The 20,014-nt window shown below is 54.9% G+C and overlaps 1 protein-coding gene across 1 annotated transcript; it reads left to right on the forward strand.

Moving 5' to 3' along the window:
• The first annotated feature begins 1,604 nt into the window (after positions 1-1,604).
• On the forward strand, positions 1,605-19,293 carry S100A10 (S100 calcium binding protein A10). Its single transcript, XM_030542318.1, has 3 exons — positions 1,605-1,712; positions 13,121-13,266; positions 18,838-19,293. The coding sequence occupies exons 2-3, from the start codon at positions 13,135-13,137 to the stop codon at positions 18,997-18,999; spliced, it is 294 nt and encodes a 97-aa protein (XP_030398178.1). The 5' UTR covers positions 1,605-1,712; positions 13,121-13,134; the 3' UTR covers positions 19,000-19,293.
• Positions 19,294-20,014: the final 721 nt, after the last annotated feature.

The following is a 20,014-nucleotide window of genomic DNA, read 5'->3' on the forward strand; positions in this document are numbered from 1 at the left end:
TGGCTGGACAGACAGACAGAGAGGAGCTGGGGATGGGTGTGGCTGGACAGACAGAGGGAGCCGGGGGCGGGGGCGGGGGTGGCTGGACAGACAGACAGACAGAGCTGGGGATGGGTGTGGCTGGACAGACAGAGGGAGCCGGGGGCGGGGTGGCTGGACAGAGAGGAGCTGGGGACGGGGGTGGCTGGACAGACAGACAGGAGCGGGTCCAGGGACAGACAGACACAAGCACGGCAGGCAGGCAGACAGACAGGAGCTGGGGATGGCTGGACAGAGAGACGGAGCTGGGGATGGGTGTGGCTGGACAGACAGACAGGAGCTGGGGATGGGGATGGCTGGACAGACAGACGGAGCTGGGGACGGGGGTGGCTGGACAGACAGACAGAGGAGCTGGGGATGGGGATGGCTGGACAGATAGACGGAGCTGGGGACGGGGGTGGCTGGACAGACAGACAGAGGAGCTGGGGATGGGTGTGGCTGGACAGATAGATGGAGCTGGGGACGGGGGTGGCTGGACAGACAGACGGAAGCTGGGGATGGGGATGGCTGGACAGATAGACAGGCAGAGCTGGGGATGGGGATGGCTGGACAGACAGAGGGAGCTGGGGACGGGGGTGGCTGGACAGACAGACAGACGGAGCTGGGGACGGGGGTGGCTGGACAGAGAGGAGCTGGGGACGGGGATGGCTGGACAGACAGAGGGAGCTGGGGACGGGGGTGGCTGGACAGAGAGGAGCTGGGGATGGGGATGACTGGACAGACAGACAGAGCTGGGGTGGGGATGGCTGGACAGACAGACAGACAGAGCTGGGGATGGGGATGGCTGGACAAACAGACGCGAGCTGGGGACGGGGGTGGCTGGACAGATAGATGGAGCTGGGGATGTCTGGACAGACAGATGGGAGCTGGGGACAGGGGTGGCTGGACAGACAGACAGAGGAGCTGGGGATGGGTGTGGCTGGACAGATAGATGGAGCTGGGGACGGGGGTGGCTGGACAGACAGAAGGGAGCTGGGGATGGGGATGGCTGGACAGACAGACAGGAGCTGGGGATGGGGGTGGGGGTGGCTGGACAGACAGAGGGAGCTGGGGACGGGGGTGGCTGGACAGACAGACAGACGGAGCTGGGGACGGGGGTGGCTGGACAGAGAGGAGCTGGGGATGGGGATGGCTGGACAGACAGACGGAGCTGGGGACGGGGGTGGCTGGACAGAGGGAGCCGGGGGCGGGGGTGGCTGGACAGACAGACAGGAGCGGGTCCAGGGACAGACAGACACAAGCACGGCAGGCAGGCTGCCTCCGGCGGTTTGCCTGCGGAGGGTCCGCTGGTCCCACGCCCGGCACCACGAAGCCGCGGGACCAGGCGAGCGCGGAAGGCCCCACGCTGGACCGCAAGGCTGGTGGGTCTCTCTCCGCAGCAGGCGCTGGGCCAGGACCAGCTGTTCCCTCGCCCACCTGGTCTCTCCAAGCCCGGCCGGCCGCGGCGGGGCAGGCAGGCGGGCCCGGAGCGCGGTGCCAAAGGCAGAGGGCACCAGCGAGCCGAGCTCGGGGCTGCGGGTGACTCCGCCCGGGCCGGACTCAGGTTTCCCCCCCGCCTCCCCCCGGGTCTCCTCCCTCCCCGGCATAGTCTAGGGCCGGCGGCTCCAGCCCCACCCACACTCGCTGAGCCTCGGTCCCCGCACGGCTGCTCCGCTCCTGCGCTCCCAGCCAAGGTGAGTCGGGATCCCCCAGCCCCTCCTGCAGGGCACTGACCGGGGGGAGCTCCGACCTGTGCCACTCCTCAGCCTGGGGGGCTCTGAGCTGCCATCCTGCCCCCAGCCCCTCCTGCAGGGCACTGACCGGGGGCGGGGGGGAGCTCCGACCTGTGCCACTCCTCAGCCTGGGGGGCTCTGAGCTGCCATCCTGCCCCCAGCCCCTCCTGCAGGGCACTGACCGGAGGGGGAGCTCCGACCTGCGCCACCCCTCAGCCTGGGGGGCTCTGAGCTGCCATCCTGCCCCCAGCCCCTCCTGCAGGGTACTGACCGGGGGGGGGGGAGCTCCGACCTGTGCCACTCCTCAGCCTGGGGGGCTCTGAGCTGCCATCCTGCCCCCAGCCCCTCCTGCAGGGCACTGACCGGGGGGGGGGGAGCTCCGACCTGTGCCACTCCTCAGCCTGGGGGGCTCTGAGCTGCCATCCTGCCCCCAGCCCCTCCTGCAGGGCACTGACCGGGGGGGGGGAGCTCCGACCTGTGCCACTCCTCAGCCTGGGGGGCTCTGAGCTGCCATCCTGTCCCCAGGGGGCACTGACCCGAGGGGTAAAGCCCCCATTGGTGGACACATCCCAGCGTGAGGGGCTCTGGGCTGCCTTTTTCCCCCCCAGTCCAGACGCCTCAGCTGGATGGGGGAGGAGGAGATGCCCCAGCTCTGTCCCCCCACCCCCAGCCAGGAGTCTGAACGGCTGGGGTACCCCAGAGCCTGCTGCTCACAGGAATTGGGGGAGGCTGCAGAAGATGGATTTATGGGGGGGAGCCCTAGTCCTGTTGCTCCTGGGGATGGGGGGAGCGTAATCCCAGCCCGGGTGCCCCAGTCCAGCCCCACTGGCTGTGGAGGTGGCTCCATGCTGTGGTCGCACTCAGAGCTCTAGCTGCTGCTGCTGCTGGCCAGGAGCCCAGTGCACCCTGGGCAGGGACAGGCCCTGCAGACCAGCAGCCTGGGCATCACTAACTCGGCTGGGGGGGGCAGTCGCTGCTCGGGGGCGAGAGGGTCGGTCTGTCTGATGTGGGCGCACAGCTATGGAGGACAGGCTTCTTACTCGTATCTGCTGGTGCCACTTGCCCCCCGACACGGAAAGGGCTCTGGGACGTGGCCCCTTCCTGGGGTCCCACTCAGGTGTGAATGTTGCCGTGGGATGGAGTGAAATCTGCACTGGGACGGGATTCTGGGAGCTGCCACGGGACCCCAACTTTCTTTGGGAGACTCAGATGGTTTAAAAATAATGCGTCTCTTGGGACTCTGTCCTTGTGCCGAAGAGCCAGGCTTGTCGGTTTGTTACGCTCCCCTGTGCATGTGTTGTGTGGGGTGGAGTCTCTCCAGCCCCCTCTTCTTTTCGTGCTCCCCTCTGCCCCAGAGATCTTGGGTGTGTCTAACCAATGGCAAAGTGCCAGGGTAGCTTTGCTCTTCATACCACTTGGACCACGCCCCCTTTGCTAGTGCTCAGGATGGCGCAGAACCCAGGACGGGGGGAGCCCTGCTGCACTCAGGGGGGTCACCCCGAAGGGGGAACGTGCCCGGTGTGTGCGTGAGCATAGGTGCTGAACAGTCCCGTTCACTTCAGCCGCCTGTCTGGGCCAGGCCTTCGCGCGCTCATTGACTTCAAGATCAGAAGGGACCATCATGATCTGGTCTGGTCTGACTTCCTGCACATGGCAGGCCACAGAACCTCTGACAGTCAGGGCTACCCCAGGGGGATGGGGGGAAGTGGGGCAATTTGCCCTGGGCCCTGCAGGGGCCCCCACAAGAATATAGTATTCTATAGTATTGCAACTTTTTTTATGGAAGGGGCCCCCAAAATTGCTTTGCCCCAGGCCCCCGTTATTCCCTGCTGGTAACTCACTGCCTGGGTTGTGCCGTGTCTGTAGCAGGGGGGAGGGATAGCTCAGTGGTTTAAGCACTGGTCTGCTAAACCCAGGGTTGTGAGTTCAGTCCTTGAGGGGGCCATTTAGGGATCTGGGGCAAAAATCTGTCTGGGGGATTGGTCCTGCTTTCACATGGGGTTGGACAGAACCTCCTGAGGTCCCTTCCAACCCTGACATTCTATGAGCATCCCATGATCTGGGAAGCCTGGGTGTGGCCTCTGCTTTCAGACACTAGGCAGCTAGGAAGCAAGGGGACAGGCCCTTTCTGAGCTTTACAAGGGGATACAACCAGCTTGAATGCTTTCAATGGCTGCTGTAGGGCCAAGGGAGGGCCCATGAGAGCCAGATTGGTGCTTCCGCAAGGTACCCACATGCAATGCTTGCTATACAGATGCAAGCAAGATAGATGGAGAAGGGAGAGAGGTGGTTACATGCAGGGATGTATAATCACAGCATCGAAAGCCAGCCAGTTTTTACCACTGGTTTTGAGGACACGCTGTTCTTTTCCAAGCACCACTGCGCTGCTCACACACTCCAAGGATCCAGGCTTTCAACTGGAGTTGCTTTTCTTGCTGGGAGCATGAGTTGATTATAGATACCAAAGTCACTTCTCCTTTTGAACTAGAACAGATCTTTAAGAAAATAAAACACGCCCAATCTTGAGATAAAAATGGCCGGTGATGGAGAATCCACCCTGATGCCTGGTCAGTTGTTCCAATGGTTCATTGTACTCACTTGTTAAAAATTTATGCCTTATTTCAAATATTTGTTTGCTGCCCCCCTGCTTGCTGCCCTCTCTCTGCACAGTGCCAGTTTCCTTCTCGGGGCTGGGCCTGGGCTCTCCCAAAGCAAACCCCAGGCTCCACTGGGGTTGCCCTGCACCAGGAGATGCCGTTTGCCCCCAGATGCTCCCCTGGTTCATCCCAGTGGAACTGAGTCACACCCATTTTGCACCAGTGTGTGACACAGGGCAGGCTCCCATCTCTAAGAACCCAGACTTTGTCACTGGGCATGTCCCAGGCAGGGAGGGACGGACAGCTGGGTCCGTAACTTGACTGAATAATCCTTTGGGAAGAAGGGTCCCTCTCCCTACACTCGCAGTCTGGCTTCCAGTCTAGTGCCTGCTTCAGGAAGGCTCCTTTCAATAGGATCTCTCTGATCAGCTCTTCAGAACCTGCCCTTGGGCTGGAGGATGCATCATGGCAGGACCTTAGAGGTGGTGCTGTTCTCAGACTGAGAATGGTGCACACCCTGCCAGTCTAGCCGACAGAACAATGTGGCGGAGCTGGCATGAGCCCCAGTTAACGATCCAGGAACAGAGGTCCTTTGAGGAGACTTGCATTCCAGCCCCCCTTCTTTCCTGGATCTGGAGGGATGAGCCTGCGACTCCGTTCCCGGGGTTTTTTCCAACTGAAGTTCAAACGTGGAGCTGATGGGAAACGCGTCTCAGTTCTGGCCAATTTTCCAGGCAAGCAGCCCCAAGCACAATGGGCACAGCTGCCAAGCCTGGCTGGGCTTCCTGTTTTTTCCATAGAGGTTTTCAGACATTAGCTGCAAATCTGAGGGCAAAGCAGCCTGAAGCAAACAGAGCTAAGGAGGGTCAGGGGCCAGATCCTCAGCTGGTGCCAGCTGGCACCACTGCATTGACTTCAGTGGCACTATACTGATTTACACCAGCTGGGGATCTGACCCATTCACTTATGTGAAGCGATGCTGATTCACACCAGCTGGGGAGCTGGCCCACTGGTTTCAGTGGTGCTACAGGACAGCCTTCAGGCCTGGCAAGGAGCGGGCTGCTGAGACAGACGCTGCTCCGGAAGGGAATACAAAAACTGCTCCACTCAGCGGCAGCCCTGCTGTGTTTGGATAGTTCAGTCCGAATGCCGTGTGCTTATTTATCATGTTGCATCCGAAGACTGCACAGAAGAGGCAGCATTTCACAGATGGGGAAACTGAGGCACAGAGCCTCACACCATGGTCGCACAGGCGGAGTCAGAAATAGAACCCAGAGTCCTGGCCCCAAGCCATGTGGGGTAACCAGTAATTCCCATTCCAGAGCCAGGAATAGAACCCAGAAGGCCTGTCTCTGCACTTCTCTAACCACTCCCATCTGGAAAGAGAACCCAGGAGTTCTGGCACTCAGTCCCCTGCTTGAATTACTAGGCCATACCGCTCTTATTAGGCAGCCTTGTGTCCACTCTTGACATTTTATGGCCAGTTTCACAATATTTGCTGTTTTACTCAAAGCCCCAGTTTGTGGAGCCATGGCCCAGATCCTCAAAGGTATTTAGGCACCTAACTCCATTGATTGGTTGATTTCAGGATCTGGGCCCATAAGAACCTGAGCTTTCTTTCTTTCCTTTTTTTATTTTTTAAAGATAGTTTCAGGCCTTTTTGGTTGTGGAGTAAAACTTGCAAATGCTCAGAAACCAGGGGGCAAAGAGGACCACAAATTTATTATTTTTTTAAAAAAATCTCATAATCTGGAAGCCAATCTCGTGATGTTTCAGAAGCTCAACTCATGATCTTTTGGCGGCTGGGGTTGACGATCCTGCTTTGTGGTTCATCTTCAGTGCAGGACATTTGTCTGCCTTACGGTTAAATAGCCACATGGTCTAGAAAGGACTCCTGGTGAGCCACAGACTCCCCAAATCTGCCTGCAGAACATCTGATAAACACGAGGGCGAATCCGGAGTGACGCGGCTAACAAACGATAACGTTCCCCTACTGATGATCGGTGACGTGCGCCCCTGAGCTGCCCCGCGGCTGCCACCCACAAAAGACACGCTCCTTCACGAGGCAACGATGGGGGACCACCACCACTGTGCAGTGAGCCAGCACCTGCCCCGGGGGCAGCCACGGAATTGAAGTGGCACATAGTCCTTGTGCTCTAGCTTCCCTGCGACTGAAAACATCAGTCCCCATAGAAGGAAATTCACTCCGCGGGTCCTAACCACATTCCTTGATTAGTAAAGACAAAACGAGTGTGTTAGCGCCTTGGAGCCACTGAGAGATCGTCTCAGCAAAATCATTACAAAGGCAACCACATTTCAAAAATACAGTCCCAGGAGGGTGTGGCTGCATTTCTCTGGCTTTTAAAAAAAATTGATGAATGAGTTTTTCCATCATCAGGTTGGGAGTCAGGATTCCTGGGCTCTAATCCAGCTCTGGGAGGGGCGTGGGGTCTAGTGATCAGGGCTGGGGAAGGATGGGAAGTCAGGACTCCGGGGTTCTCGTCCCAGCTCTGCAATTCACTCCCCATGTGACCTTGGGCAAGTCACAAAGACTGACATTTTCAGAAACTTCAGGATGCCTCATTTTGGGGATTCCCAACTCTAGATGCAGAGAGAGACCTAATTTCCAAGGGGGTTCAGCACGGGCAGTGCCCCTTGATCCAGAAACTATTGTGGGTGCTCAGCATCTCCGCAATTGACGCCTTAGGGGCTAAAACTGAGTGCCCAGCAACTAAAGCAACTCTGAGTTAGAGCCTCTGCTTTGAAAAACGTGGGCCTCCCCCCTCTGGGCCTAGGTCACGTGGGCTAATGACACTAACCACCCTCTGCAAAGTGCTTTGAGATCTGCAGATGCAAACCCTATAGAAGAGCTCAGTGGTGTTATCATCCGTGCTTCCCAAATGATATTCAACCAAAATGGTGGTGGTGGAAGATTCTTCTTTTTCTTCCAGTGATTTGCAACAGACTATCTAGGGACTGTCTCTTTGCTCTGTGTTGTACAGCAGCTACCCTGGCTGGGCCCTTGCCAACAACTGGGCTCCTAGGTGCTACTGGAATACAAATGGATCATCATGGTGCAACTCACAAGAACGAGACATTTTGCTATCGTGCTTATCTGGCCCCCATGACTGTAGTATCCGAGCATCTCCCAATCTTTGGTGTATTTAGCCTCACAGCGCCCATTTTACAGATGGGAAACTGAGGCAATGAGCAGTTCAGTGACCTACCCAGGAAACCTGTGGTGAGGCAGGGACTTGAACCCAGGGCTTTCAAGTGCCAGGCTAGCGTCCAACCGAGAATGGGTGGGAAGGGGTCTCCGTGAAGAGTTTTGTCCCTTGCGTTCCCCTCCCCATCCCCAGGCTGATTGGGTGTCACCCTGCGAAGTTCCTCTGCTATCTGTCCCCACCTCACTCCAAGCTGTGGTGGCTGTTTGAGGCAGCAGAGAACCCACCAGCCCAGGACAGGTGATCCTGCTCTTGGATGGAGATGGAACAACCTGAGTCATTTCCCAGAGGCTCCTCTGGCCGTTTTTCAGCAGGGCTGGAAAATACTAGCTCAGTCCAGGCAGAGGAAGGGAGGATGCCCTGGGATGGGGATGGGTGGGGTGTGGTGACCTGCACTGCTCCAACAAGGACTGAAGATTCACGGGGGAGGAAAACCTGGCCAGAAACAACAGAGTCCTGTTTATCACACACCAGGATTATTTTTCCATCCTGCCCTGGGTTTATTTTTCCATCCAGCCCCGTCAGCAAACAGACCCTGCCTGCATGGGGCCCCAGCAAACTCCCATTCTGGGTCGGGGCTGGAGCTTCAGATGCTGTTTCATTGTATTTGCTCAGATGCTCTCATTATAGGCTCTGCCCTGCCCAGGGTTGGACAAGCAGGGGACAGACTGGAACACCGGCTGGGCTGCTTCCCTCCTGTCTTGCTGTTGGTTGCCCACCCGTTGCACAGCTGGAGTTGGGGAGTTATCCCCTTGCTACGGGCACTTCACTTCCCACCCCAGGCTCTATTCCGCAGGCCGGCGTGAGCACCACATCCTTGGGAAATAGACCAGGGAGAACAATATGGCCTGAGGCAGTAGATGAGTCGGGGCCTTCACTGGAGATGGGTCTGCGTCAGAACCTCACTCCACCCTTCTCCTCCAATTTCAGAGTCGGATCACTTCCAAGTGCCTTGTTTGATTGGCCACCATACCAGGCTCTCCACAGCTAGAAGCATGAAGTGGAACAGCCCGACCTAAAGCTCTCTAGCTGGGCGTGTAACACACTCACCCCTTGCACAGATCAGGCACTGATGGGCCCCTCTCACACCCACTCCGCGGTGGGTCGTGTCGAGACAGCAGGGATAACACAGGAACAGTGGAGAACGGCAGGTTGGTCCCCACGCCAGATGGTGGCCATGTGGTCAGATGAGCCGAGCTCAGCGGCTGGGATCTTGTCACAACAGCCTGTGCGATTCTGTAGCCGCCACGCTTGACCCCAAAGGGGAAACCCAGCCTGAACTCCAGCCTGAACTCCAACCCAACCTCCTCAGCCCATTTCTGGCCTGACACTGCAGTTCACCTATATAGGGGGTCAAGGACCCAATCGCTTTGATTTCAGAGCCTGCCCGATCCCCTCTGCCCACACTCCAGGGTTTGACTCTTTCTGTCAAGGCTGAATGGCGAGACGACTTCACAGAAAGGCTGTGGTAACGGTGGAGATGGAGGAGAAGTGGCTGTTGCTCACTCCCATCTCCTCCCCGAAGCTCCTCACGAGGAGTCTGCATGAGGCAAAGTGGCCTGGGGGGGCTGAGATGGCAGCCCCCAAAAGACAATGTCGGCTCTTAGGCGCGTCCTGTTGGCCAGTTTTTGTGCCCTGATCTTCCAGTGATGGCAGGGCCCTGCTAATCCACACCAAGGGGAGAGGAGACGGGGGGAGAACTGCCGAATGCTGTGGACAATGGCATGACCAGAGTAGCAGATGGACACCAGGTAAGAGTCACCCCATAGGAAGGAGCAAGTGTTCGCCATGAGTCGGGCTGTCAACTCATGCATCTGCCTTTGCAGTGGAACAGCAAAGAACTGGGACGTGGGGACCATGTCTTCCAAAAGGGGCCAAAATGGCAGTCCCTGGAGAGGAGGAAAAACGGCAGCCGTGAGCGTGGTGAGATTTTTGGCGGCTGTCCTAAAAAAAGAAAAGCTGTGGCCAGGCTGAGGACCTCTTTGGTGCAGCTCCAAAGCTATCGCAACACCCAGGTGGGAAAATGACTGCCTGGCAAAGGAACGCGGCCTGGGCAGAGCAGATGGCATGCTCCGTGCCCTGGCTGCTGGCTCTCTCCTGCTGTACCCTGGGGGAAGCCGGGAATGTATCCCCCAACACTGAGCACTGGGGCCTCATTTGGAACCAAGGTCCCTCAGACTTCAGAGTCTTCCAAAGAAATCGCTGATCACCGGACGGGAGCAGGCCGGGTGCCAGGCCAGTACCCTGCACAGACCCCTTTGCGTGTCTCAGTGCTCTGGGATGACTGCCATTCACTCCTTATCCCTTCCAAGGGCCTCAGCGGCTCAGATCAGTGGGTGGCATAGGGAGGGGATGTGCATGCGGAGGAGTTGCTGTGCACTAGTGGAATTGCTCGTACCTCACGTTTGCTGGCACACTGATGTACTAAGCATCCGTGGGGCTCCTTTCCCTAGGGTCCCTGAGGGAGGGCAGCAGCTGTTAACACCCCTGGGTGTATGTAGCCCAGAATACAGAGTCTGTCCCCTCCCTTTGCATTCCTGCCGTGTTCTCCTCTGGTGCTTTGGGCGTGGGGAGGAACACACACTCGGTGAGAACATCTGCAGACGGGGCAGCCCATCTGGTTGACGTGGGGGTGATGATTTTGCTCTATGGGAGGAGTTCTTGGCCAAAGTCCCTTGGCTCCCGAGAGGAGGAAGCTGCCGCTCAGCTTGCAGCAATCCGCTGACTGCTCTGGAATGGGTTCCCTTGAGCAAACTTTTTAACCCTTACACTGTCAGCGGCACCTTTATGCTAGCAAATTCTCCGTTGTGCTGTCCATCCCATGGCGTTGAGGGTTGGCCTCACCCGTTACCCCAGCATATCAAGTGCCCCCCATCACTGTCCTACCAAGATGCCCCACCCACACACGCTCAGGGGACCCCCTCTGGAGGTGGGTTCTCTGCTGAGACAGGAGGACACATCATAAGGATACTCTCTGTGCCGGGAACGTTTGGCCCCTAAGAAAGGGACAGAGACCCAGCAAACACGTTGCATGTGAGACACACCCAGCAGCAGTGATATGTTATCACTGATGTATTTGCACCAGATGACTAGGGAAAGAGAGACTCCATGTCCCATTTACACTTCCTCAAGCCAGCTGGTTCCCTCTGTCTGTCGTCTTTCATCTGTCTATACTTTTTAAAGGAAGGAGCACCCAAGGCATGTTACCATGTACGCCATCAAGATAATCACTCCAACGAGGCTATATTCTTGTAAACACCAAAAAGGGATCCCGGCGGAAAAGCTGCTTTCACCCACGGCAAAGATGGCTTGAGAAGGACATTTTTAAAGAGCTTTGTAAGCGATTACTCTTCCCCCACCCCCGGAGGCCCTACTCATGGGATTGCAGCATTCGCTACATGCCTCTATTCTCACTTCTCTTCACTACCCGGCAGTGTATGAGGCGGTTGGATTTGGCAATGGATCAAAGTCTCCCGTTCCCAGTGGGGGCAGAGAAAGGAATCTTCCCTTGAAAGACTTTGCTTTGACAATTCATAAAAAAAGCCACAGCGTTTAACAACCAGCCTTGCTTTTCCTACTGCCTCTGGTCAAGTCTTTCCATTGAGTTCGCCCCCAAAGGCTGTATTTCCTCTCCAGTCATCTGCTGCTCTGTATGGCTGTGCAGTGCAAGGGCAGCCAGTTTGGGGACCCAGCAAGGCATGCTCTTGGCTGGGCTGAGTTGTCACAGAACACAGATGCTGCTAGGCAGGGCCAATGGGTATTTTAAGACCTATCAGGTTTCTCCTCAGCCGGGACATGCATCTCAGTTATACTCCCACTCCACTAATTGCATCCTGCTCACCCCAAATTACCCTGAGAAATAGGAAGCGCCTTCCCTTCCTGTCCCAAACCGCTGTGAACACATAATCATAGATGCTAGAGGTGTTGGGGGGGAGCCCTCTTATATCACCCACTCCCTCCCCTCTCAGGGGGATTGATCGCTGGGGGGACATTCTCTAATGTCTTGCTGCATAGCATTACCATGAGTTGATAAACAGCTGCCATGTTCTGCCCCAGAGGTGACTGCATTTTAGTGGTGGAAGAAGTGTTCCTGGAATATACAGGCTGGAAATCTGCCCTAGGATACGTGCGCTGGGCAGCTTTTGGCTCATAATTTGTTTAGTAGTTTGCAGAGATTGTTGAGCTCCTAAGGCTCTTGCTATGAAAGGCATAAGGTAAGAAAATCAGCTGCTAGCCGTGCCTTTTGCTTTAATATTAAGCTTGTCTCAGGCGGGTTTCACAGGGATTTATATTTTGATCAATTAACTGTGGCTCAAAGCACAAGTTATTGACCTTGGTGTAGGAATAAGGGGGTAAAATTCCATGTCCTGGTCCTGTGTTAGGTCGGATTAAATTATCATAATGGACCCTTCTGGCTCCGAAATCTAGGAATCTCTCCGCAGTACATTACGAGTCAGTCTCTAACCCATTTCTCACCAGTGTTTTAATCCAAGGTTTCCCTTGAAAATACCTAAACACCTCAAAAATTTCAGTGCATCAGGTAACCTGGACAGAAATACTTGAGAGACGTATTAGTTTCCCTAGTGCTGGAACATGCAAGAGAAATCACAGAGATTGTCCAGTCGCTCCCCCTTTTTCTAATTTAAACCAAACTCTCCATGCTGCCTCCATCCAAAGCACATTTGTGTCCCATAAACTGTATTGTGAGTTAGGAAAGTGTAGTTATCCTGGCACATTTTGTTCTCCTTTTGATGTGCTAGAATGTCCTGCCTTTGGGTGAGACACTGCATTGTATCAGTTTGATCGGGGGTTAACTGCTGAGGCGGGAAGGGATTTATTGTGCAATGAAATCCTTCGCTCTAGTGGCACAAGCCAGCGATTGTGATCATTGGGCTGAGCAGAGCTAAACTGGGCTCCACTGGGAAAGGAGTCCAGAGGTTTGGAGGCTGATCCGACCTTTATCCCATCTCTCCTGGCCTCTCCAGCGTCTGCCTGGCAGTTCTCCACCCTCTCTAAAAACTAGGCAGATGTCGGAACACAACAACATTGGCAACAGGTTTTTAAACCCGTGGAAAGTTTCCATTCGGGTCTGAGCGCTCAGAACCCACAGTGGTGGCTGCCTGCGAGAGTAAGAACCTAACTAGCTAGTAGGTTTGGCAGATATCTTAGAATTCAAGCTAGAAATGAGGCACAAGTTTTTAATCGTAAGGGAGCAAACTACTGAGGGGAATGGTGGATTCTCCATGTCTTGATGTCTTCTGATCCAGCCTGAAGGCCGTTCTGGAAGATGCGTTAGTCAAACACGTTACTGGGCTTGATACAAGGGTAAAAGAGTAACGCTCTGTGGCCTGCAATACACAGGAAGTGAGAACAGAGGATCTAATGGGGACCCTTCTGGCTTTGAAATCTATGAATCCAAATGGCAAAGCCCAAATCCCTCATAGTAATTAGCATGGGGGGTTTTGCTCGTGGGGATAAAACCAAGTGCAGCGACTGAGACAAAACAAAGCTAACCGCTGTCTGTGCTATTTCTCCCCTCTTTCTCAAGAGACCCACGCAAAGATGCCGTCTCAGATGGAACATGCCATGGAGACGCTGATGTTCACCTTTCACAAATACGCCGGCGACAAGAACTACCTGACGAAAGAAGATCTCCGGGTGCTGATGGACAAGGAGTTCCCTGGGTTTTTGGATGTGAGTCGGAAATGCCAATAAGCCCATTTGCTGATTAATCCCTTCTGTCACAGTCCATTGACTTGGCTAGTCCTACTGGCTGGTGATTTGGGGTGGGGTGGGGGAGCGCTCATCTCTCCAGGCCAGGACTGAGCAGTGATGCTCCAGTGTGGTGCTAGGGGCCGCTGTGCGGCTGGAAGCGCCTTCAGACGCAAAATCAAGGTCACAACCGTTTTATACTTGAGCAGGGTTTTACAAATGAGGTTCAGATGTTCAGATACCACGTCAGAGAAGTCAGACAGAGCAGGGAGGACAGGGCAAATGGACTAGATGGGACAGGACAGACAAGGGTTGAAAACGAAAGAACCTAGAGCGAGGGGAGGGGAGGGGCCAGGATGAACAAGGAGGAGCTGTCTCTGGGCTGAGATTTGCTGTTTTCCCCAGGGCAACTCCACCTCGAGTCCCTGTGGGTTGCACTGGAGAAATTGGCCCTCCAGCTTCTAGCCCCAAGATGGTCTCACTCTTGTCTCTTGAAAAGGCCTGATCATATTGAAGCCAGTGGCCAGGTTCCCCTGGCTTTGGATTGGCCCCGGCGTTGAGTTTGAAAACTCCCAGCTGCGGCACGGAGAGGCAAGTGGCCCCTTCAGCTCCTCCCAGCCCCTGTGGCATTCATGCACCGCAGATGCTAGGACTCACAACTGCCCCTCCAGCAGAGGAGGCTCTGCAGGGGCAGGGTCACTGCTGCACTCAATTCCCTGCCATTTATCAGCTTGCAGCTGACACAGACGATGGGGAGAGGCTCTGGGCAGCGTGTTCCCTTCCTGATAAATGATGCATCATCCAAGACAATAGCATTTTGGTGACAGCCTGCTATGTGCCATGCTATTAATAACTCTGCTGCCTGGTGCACTGCGTTCTCCCTGCTCCTTGGCTGTTATGGTTTGGTGCAAAGCAAGAAGAAGGCTGGAGGACAGACACATGAGAATGACAGATGTGCAAAGCTCCCCCCTTCTGCCCCCTGATAAATCTCTTGAGCACCCAGCTGCGATCCTGTAACTGAGGAATGACATCACGTCTGAGCAGTGACAGGAGTCGCCTCTCAGGAGGTGCAATACAGCTTGAATCATGTGGAGCAGTTAAGTGACATGCCCAGGGTCAGACAATTAGTCAGCGGCAGAATTGGGAATATGACCCCGGAGTACAGCTCCCAAGTCCCCACTCTAACCACTAGGCAACACTCCCTCCCAGGGCTAGGCATAGTACCCAGGAGTCCTGGCTGCATGAAAAATATGTTAAGTACCAACTTTGTGTTCACAAAGAGGATCTCAGGCAGCAATGTGGCATGGAAAGGGCATAGCCTGGGAAGGCACGGAGACGCGTTTCTGGGTAACTCGTGCCACGTTGAAGAGGGGACTGGGTGCTATCACTGTCCCTGCAGACATGTCTTTTCTCAGGGAAAGCCAGGCCAGGAAGGACTGGACTACCATGGTGTGATACAGGGCAGGATTGCGGTGCATCAGCAGGTGGACCTCTGGGTCAGGAAAAAGGGGCAGTGGCAGAACTGTGTGTGTATGGAGCCCAGGGCTGGAATAGCAGGGGGCTGCGGGTTGGGATTGAGGGGCAGCAGCAGAGCGGTGGGGGTTCAGAGCTCAAAGCTGGAGTAGCGGCGCAGACAGCACCTCGCTGTCAAGGCGGCTGGGCAGAACCAGCAGGCATAGCTCCCGCCTGGTGCCAATTACCGCAGGTAGATCACTGCTGCCATAAGAACCAGATCACCTCGTGCTTCAGAGCAGGAAAGCATCACGAAGTCCTCGTAGATAACTCTCTCCCCACCAGCGTCTCCTGTGCCTCCAGCGTTCACACAGGCCAGGTTATTATGCAAGCTGGCACGGATGGCACAGCCTGATATAATCAGAGACCGGTATTTAATGCTCCAGCCCCAGGGCATCCATTCCACTGCATGGGTGCACATTGAGATTGTCGGCCATTAACCAGTGTGCTGTAGGCCTCCCATTACCCCCTGCCCCAGGGATACAATCACCTCCATGGCAGGGCCTCACCTGCAGCTGGCTAAGCGCAGTGGCACAGTGGCATTGCTCCTGCTAACCCCACAGCTGGATTTGGCCCATCACCTGTAACTCATCTAGGCTGGGTTTTCAGCGGCACCTAAATCCCATGGACTTTCAAGGACAGCTGTGTGCCTAACTCCCTTCAAAGCCCCAGCCTTGCTTTTACCACCGCGACACGGGGCGTTTCTGATCCCAGTGACACCGGCGTAGATCCAGAGTGGCTGCAGGGACAGGACTGAGGTTGCTGTAGGGGATGTATTCTGATCTCAGGTACCCCGGTGTAATTCTGGAGTGATGCCCTTGAGGTCCCAGTTGACACCAATATTCGGGAGAGCTGAACCTGTTCTCGGTCCTCTCACTTAATTCAGTGCTCGGCTCCTTGCTGATGCACATCAGTCCTGGCCCGCATCACACCCTGTCAGTCAAGGTGTGTGGGGTGGAGAGCAGAGCTAAGAGGTCTTGTTCTGGAGTGGCAATAGCCTGGAGAAGCTGGTGCACATAAACTGCGGCTTATCACACGCTTCCAGGCTCACGGCTCATTTCCTCAGTCTGTAAAGCAAACACTGCGGTTGCTTGCAGATGGTGTGCCATGCGCAGAGCTCAGGCATTGCTTTGTTAGGTTTGGAGTGTGGCCTGGATGCACAGAGGTCTTTGTTGCTTGCTTGCTTGCTGTGCAAGCCATGGGGCAAAAGGTTCCTCCCAGCTGCGTCCTCCAGACCCCTTGTGCTTGGACTCAGAGGGTCCAGGCCTCTGTACAGAATGGAGTTTCACTGCCAGAGCACAGAAATTGATGTCCTTCAGGATCACATCCAGAATGTCTCATTAGAAGAGATCCTAGAAACCAGAGCAAAAAGCCCTTGTCCCCAGCCCTGGGTGCACACACTCCTTGCAATGCATGCGCCAGCTTTAAATGTCTCCTTCCTCTGCCTGGGCGACCATCACATTGCAAAATCCAACAGATCCTGCATGAAACAGTGCCTGCCATTCATTTGAAGTGCTGCATGCCTACATCGCAGCTAGCATTCACAGTACATTGGAGCAGTGCCACTGCGGATATACCATCCCCATCCCCCAATTGAAAGACAAAATACACAGGAATGGCTCTATAAAGACGCTGGACATCTGAGGAGTGGCGACTAGGGCTCAGAACTCCTGGCTTCTTTTCCCTTCTCTAGGAAAGGAATGTTTGGACAGGGGTTAGAGCAGGGGGCTTGGCATGAGGACTCCTGGGGTCTAGTTCCAGCTCTGCCTCTGGCTCACACTATGACCCTGTCCAAGTCGCTTAACTGCCCTGTCATTCAGTTTCCCACTCGTGAAGTTCACCTGCCTCCCAGAGACGTGTAGTGAGACACGGTGAAAGGTTGCGATGCGCCCTGAGAGCCTTTAGCAGCCCAGAAGTGTAAAGTGGTGCTATTGATTTCCCTGGAAACTTTCTTCAAGACTCATTTTAAAGACTCAAACGCTGAGCACTGCCCCTGTCCCTGCCTGAGATCTGAACCCTCAAGAGCACGCTGCAGAGCTATTCGTATTTGTGACCTGTCACAGACCAGGACCCCATTGCGCTGGGCGCGACAGGGGATGCTTTTGGGTGGTAGAACTGAGAATAATGAGAGGACATTAAGAAAAAGGAAACGTAAGTGAAACGGCAGGAGAAATTTCCAGACACTGAACCAGATCCTCAGTTGGTGTAAATCCACCTAGATCCATTGACTTTAACAGAGCGACACTGATTGACGTCAACTGAGAGTCTGGCCCAGTGAGAGCTGCCTAGGAGCTGATCTGTCTAAACCCTTGTGGTTCAGGCCATGACCTAACCTCTAAGTGATGGGGTTAGGAGGGGATTTTCCCTGGGAGCAGGTTATCCCATCATCAGTTCAGGTTCTCTTGCATCTGTCTCTGAAGCAACTGGTGCTGGAGACAAAATATTGGGCCCGATCTGCTCTGCTCCGGCAAGCCTCATGTTCCCACAGGAAGTAGTGAAAGCTGCATGACTTTGGTCATTTCAAAGCAGTAGGAAATGTACCATTGGGACCAGTCGTGGGTGGGGAAGGGAATAAATGATCTAATAGGTGCTTGATCACATGCCTAATGGAAACAGGCAGCTGTGGGTTCCAAACCTCCCCTGGGCAAGGAGCCCGCAGAAACCACAGCTTCATCAGTGTGTTGTGCACACAGCCCGCAGAGGGCTGGGCCCATCGGTGTCCTTAGCTCCGGCTGGGTGGTGAAAGGAGAAGCATTTTCGAAAGCTAGTTTACATTCGCTGCTCAGCGTTTGTATCCTGCTCAGGACGGGAGTGTTCCTGACGTGTGTTACGCAAGGAGGAGACTCACCCCAGCACAGGGCCTGAAATCCACACGTGCATCTCATGAGCTCTCTGTACGGGGCAGGGGAGGAGAGGAGTTTTGCCTCTAGTCACCATGGATATAAGCTAGTCAGTTTCGGGGCAATGCACTGGCCTGTCTGAATGAGGAACACTGCAGGGGGTGGAGGGAAAAGGAGTTTGAAACTACATTAAAAGATCGTTGTTAGTTATTACTGGGGCTTGGCGCTGTTCAATGCACCAATACGGAGACTGCCCATGACCCAAGGAACTTGCACGGTCTTAGAGGCCAACCCTCCAAGCTGATTCATGAAGGCAGCTCCTCCCACCCACTCGGACTGGAGCCTGAAAGACAGGCACAGGGGAACTAGGATGTATGGGGAACATCAGAGCAGGGAGAAAGTGGAAGGACTGGGCAGCATGTGTCTTTTAAAGAGCGGCCCAGATGCCACAATAATGGGCACTATACAAAGCCCCACACAGATAAGCTATGGAAACACTGAGATGGATGGAGGGATGAACAGATAGCTGAAGGGATAAGGAGCCCCTGGGATGGATGGATGGATATGGAGCCAGTGAGATGGAGGGATGAACAGATAGCTGAAGGGATAAGGAGCCCCTGGGATGGACAGAGGGATGGATATGGAGCCAGTGGGATGGAGGGATGAACAGATAGCTGAAGGGATAAGGAGCCCCTGGGATGGACAGAGGGATGGATATGGAGCCAGTGGGATGGAGGGATGAACAGATAGCTGAAGGGATAAGGAGCCCCTGAGATGGACAGAGGGATGGATATGGAGCCAGTGGGATGGAGGGATGAACAGATAGCTGAAGGGATAAGGAGCCCCTGAGATGGACAGAGGGTTGGATATGGAGCCAGAGGGATGGAGGGATGAACAGATAGCTGAAGGGATAAGGAGCCCCTGAGATGGACAGAGGGTTGGATATAGAGCCAGTGGGATGGAGGGATGAACAGATAGCTGAAGGGATAAGGAGCCCCTGAGATGGACAGAGGGATGGATATGGAGCCAGTGGGATGAAGGGATGAACAGATAAATGAAGATCTATGGAGCCACCAGCATGGATCAACACACAGACAGGCTCCCACACTCTTGCTACAAAGCAGCTTCAGCCAGGAGCAAATTCAGCTCCATTAGCTCACAGCCCCCTCTGCTTTTCCTTTCATGTCTTTTCCCTTCCCAGAACCAGAAAGACCCCATGGCCGTGGATAAAATCATGAAGGACCTAGACCAGTGCCGGGATGGCAGAGTCGGCTTCCAGAGTTTCTTCTCGCTAGTGGCTGGACTGACCATCGCGTGCAACGACTACTTTGTGGTGCACATGAAGCAGAAGGGGAGAAAATGAAGAGGTGACCGGAGACACCCCCCGCCTAACTCCTAAACCCCGAGCCATATAAAGTGGGCCACGTCGCAGCCTGGATCTGAGCTCCCAGCTGGCCATTGACACCAATGGAAAGTTGGGCGCGTGGGTCAAGGACACAATGTGATCCTCCGAATGTGCAAACAGACTCCCGAGTCGCCATGTAACAGGCAAGAGAGAGCCTGCTATCCCCGCCCCAGAGCAGCTTATGGTTTTTAGAGTGTATCCATGCCTTGCCCTACAATAAAGAATCCCTCCCTTTGTTTTTTTAAATCCTAACGGTGTATAGTTTTTTTTTTCCTCTGCACTAGCCTTGTCTGATCAGCGTCACTTTAGAGGGAGGTTCTGAAGGGTGCAGGAGGCACAATAAATCCGAGATGATGGAGCTTGCAAACTTCCAGAGCTGGTGCACACAGCGTTCTGGAGATACACATAAAGCGAGCACAGGGGCACTGGAGCTTTGAGACACTGCAGGTCATGGGGGCAACTTGCCAGGAGTGGGAGGGGCTTGCCTAATTTGCATATATTTGCATGGCTTTAAATAAAAAAGTAAGAGCACTTTTTAAAGAGCATGCAAAAAAGTATATGCAGCATACTCTGCTCGCTGCCCTAATCCAGTCGCCAAGAAGTCCATGCAATGTCCCCTCCCTCACGCCCTCCCAAACACGCCGTGTGCGCTCCCAGAAAAACCCGCTGACGTCCACGCCAAGTCCCCGATTTGCACCAGCGAGGTGGGATTTGCACTGGCTGAGTCCAGGCGCGTTCGAAGTGCCCCAGCCCCATCGTTTCAAGCTGAGACAAATACAGCTTCCGATTTGGAAATCTGGGTGTGCAGAAGAGCAACGCTCCCTGGCCCACAGCGGAGCCTGCACTTAGCTTGAGACAATGGGGCCGATGCATTGTCTCTTTTTGTTTTGGCATGATCCAGGTGAACCACGAGCCAGATCTAGAGCCTCCCAACCCTCGGCCCCAATTCAAGAGAGATCTCTGCCATGAGCAG

The sequence above is a fragment of the Gopherus evgoodei genome, chromosome 24 (assembly GCF_007399415.2).
Source record: "Gopherus evgoodei ecotype Sinaloan lineage chromosome 24, rGopEvg1_v1.p, whole genome shotgun sequence".
Lineage (NCBI taxonomy): Eukaryota > Metazoa > Chordata > Testudines > Testudinidae > Gopherus > Gopherus evgoodei.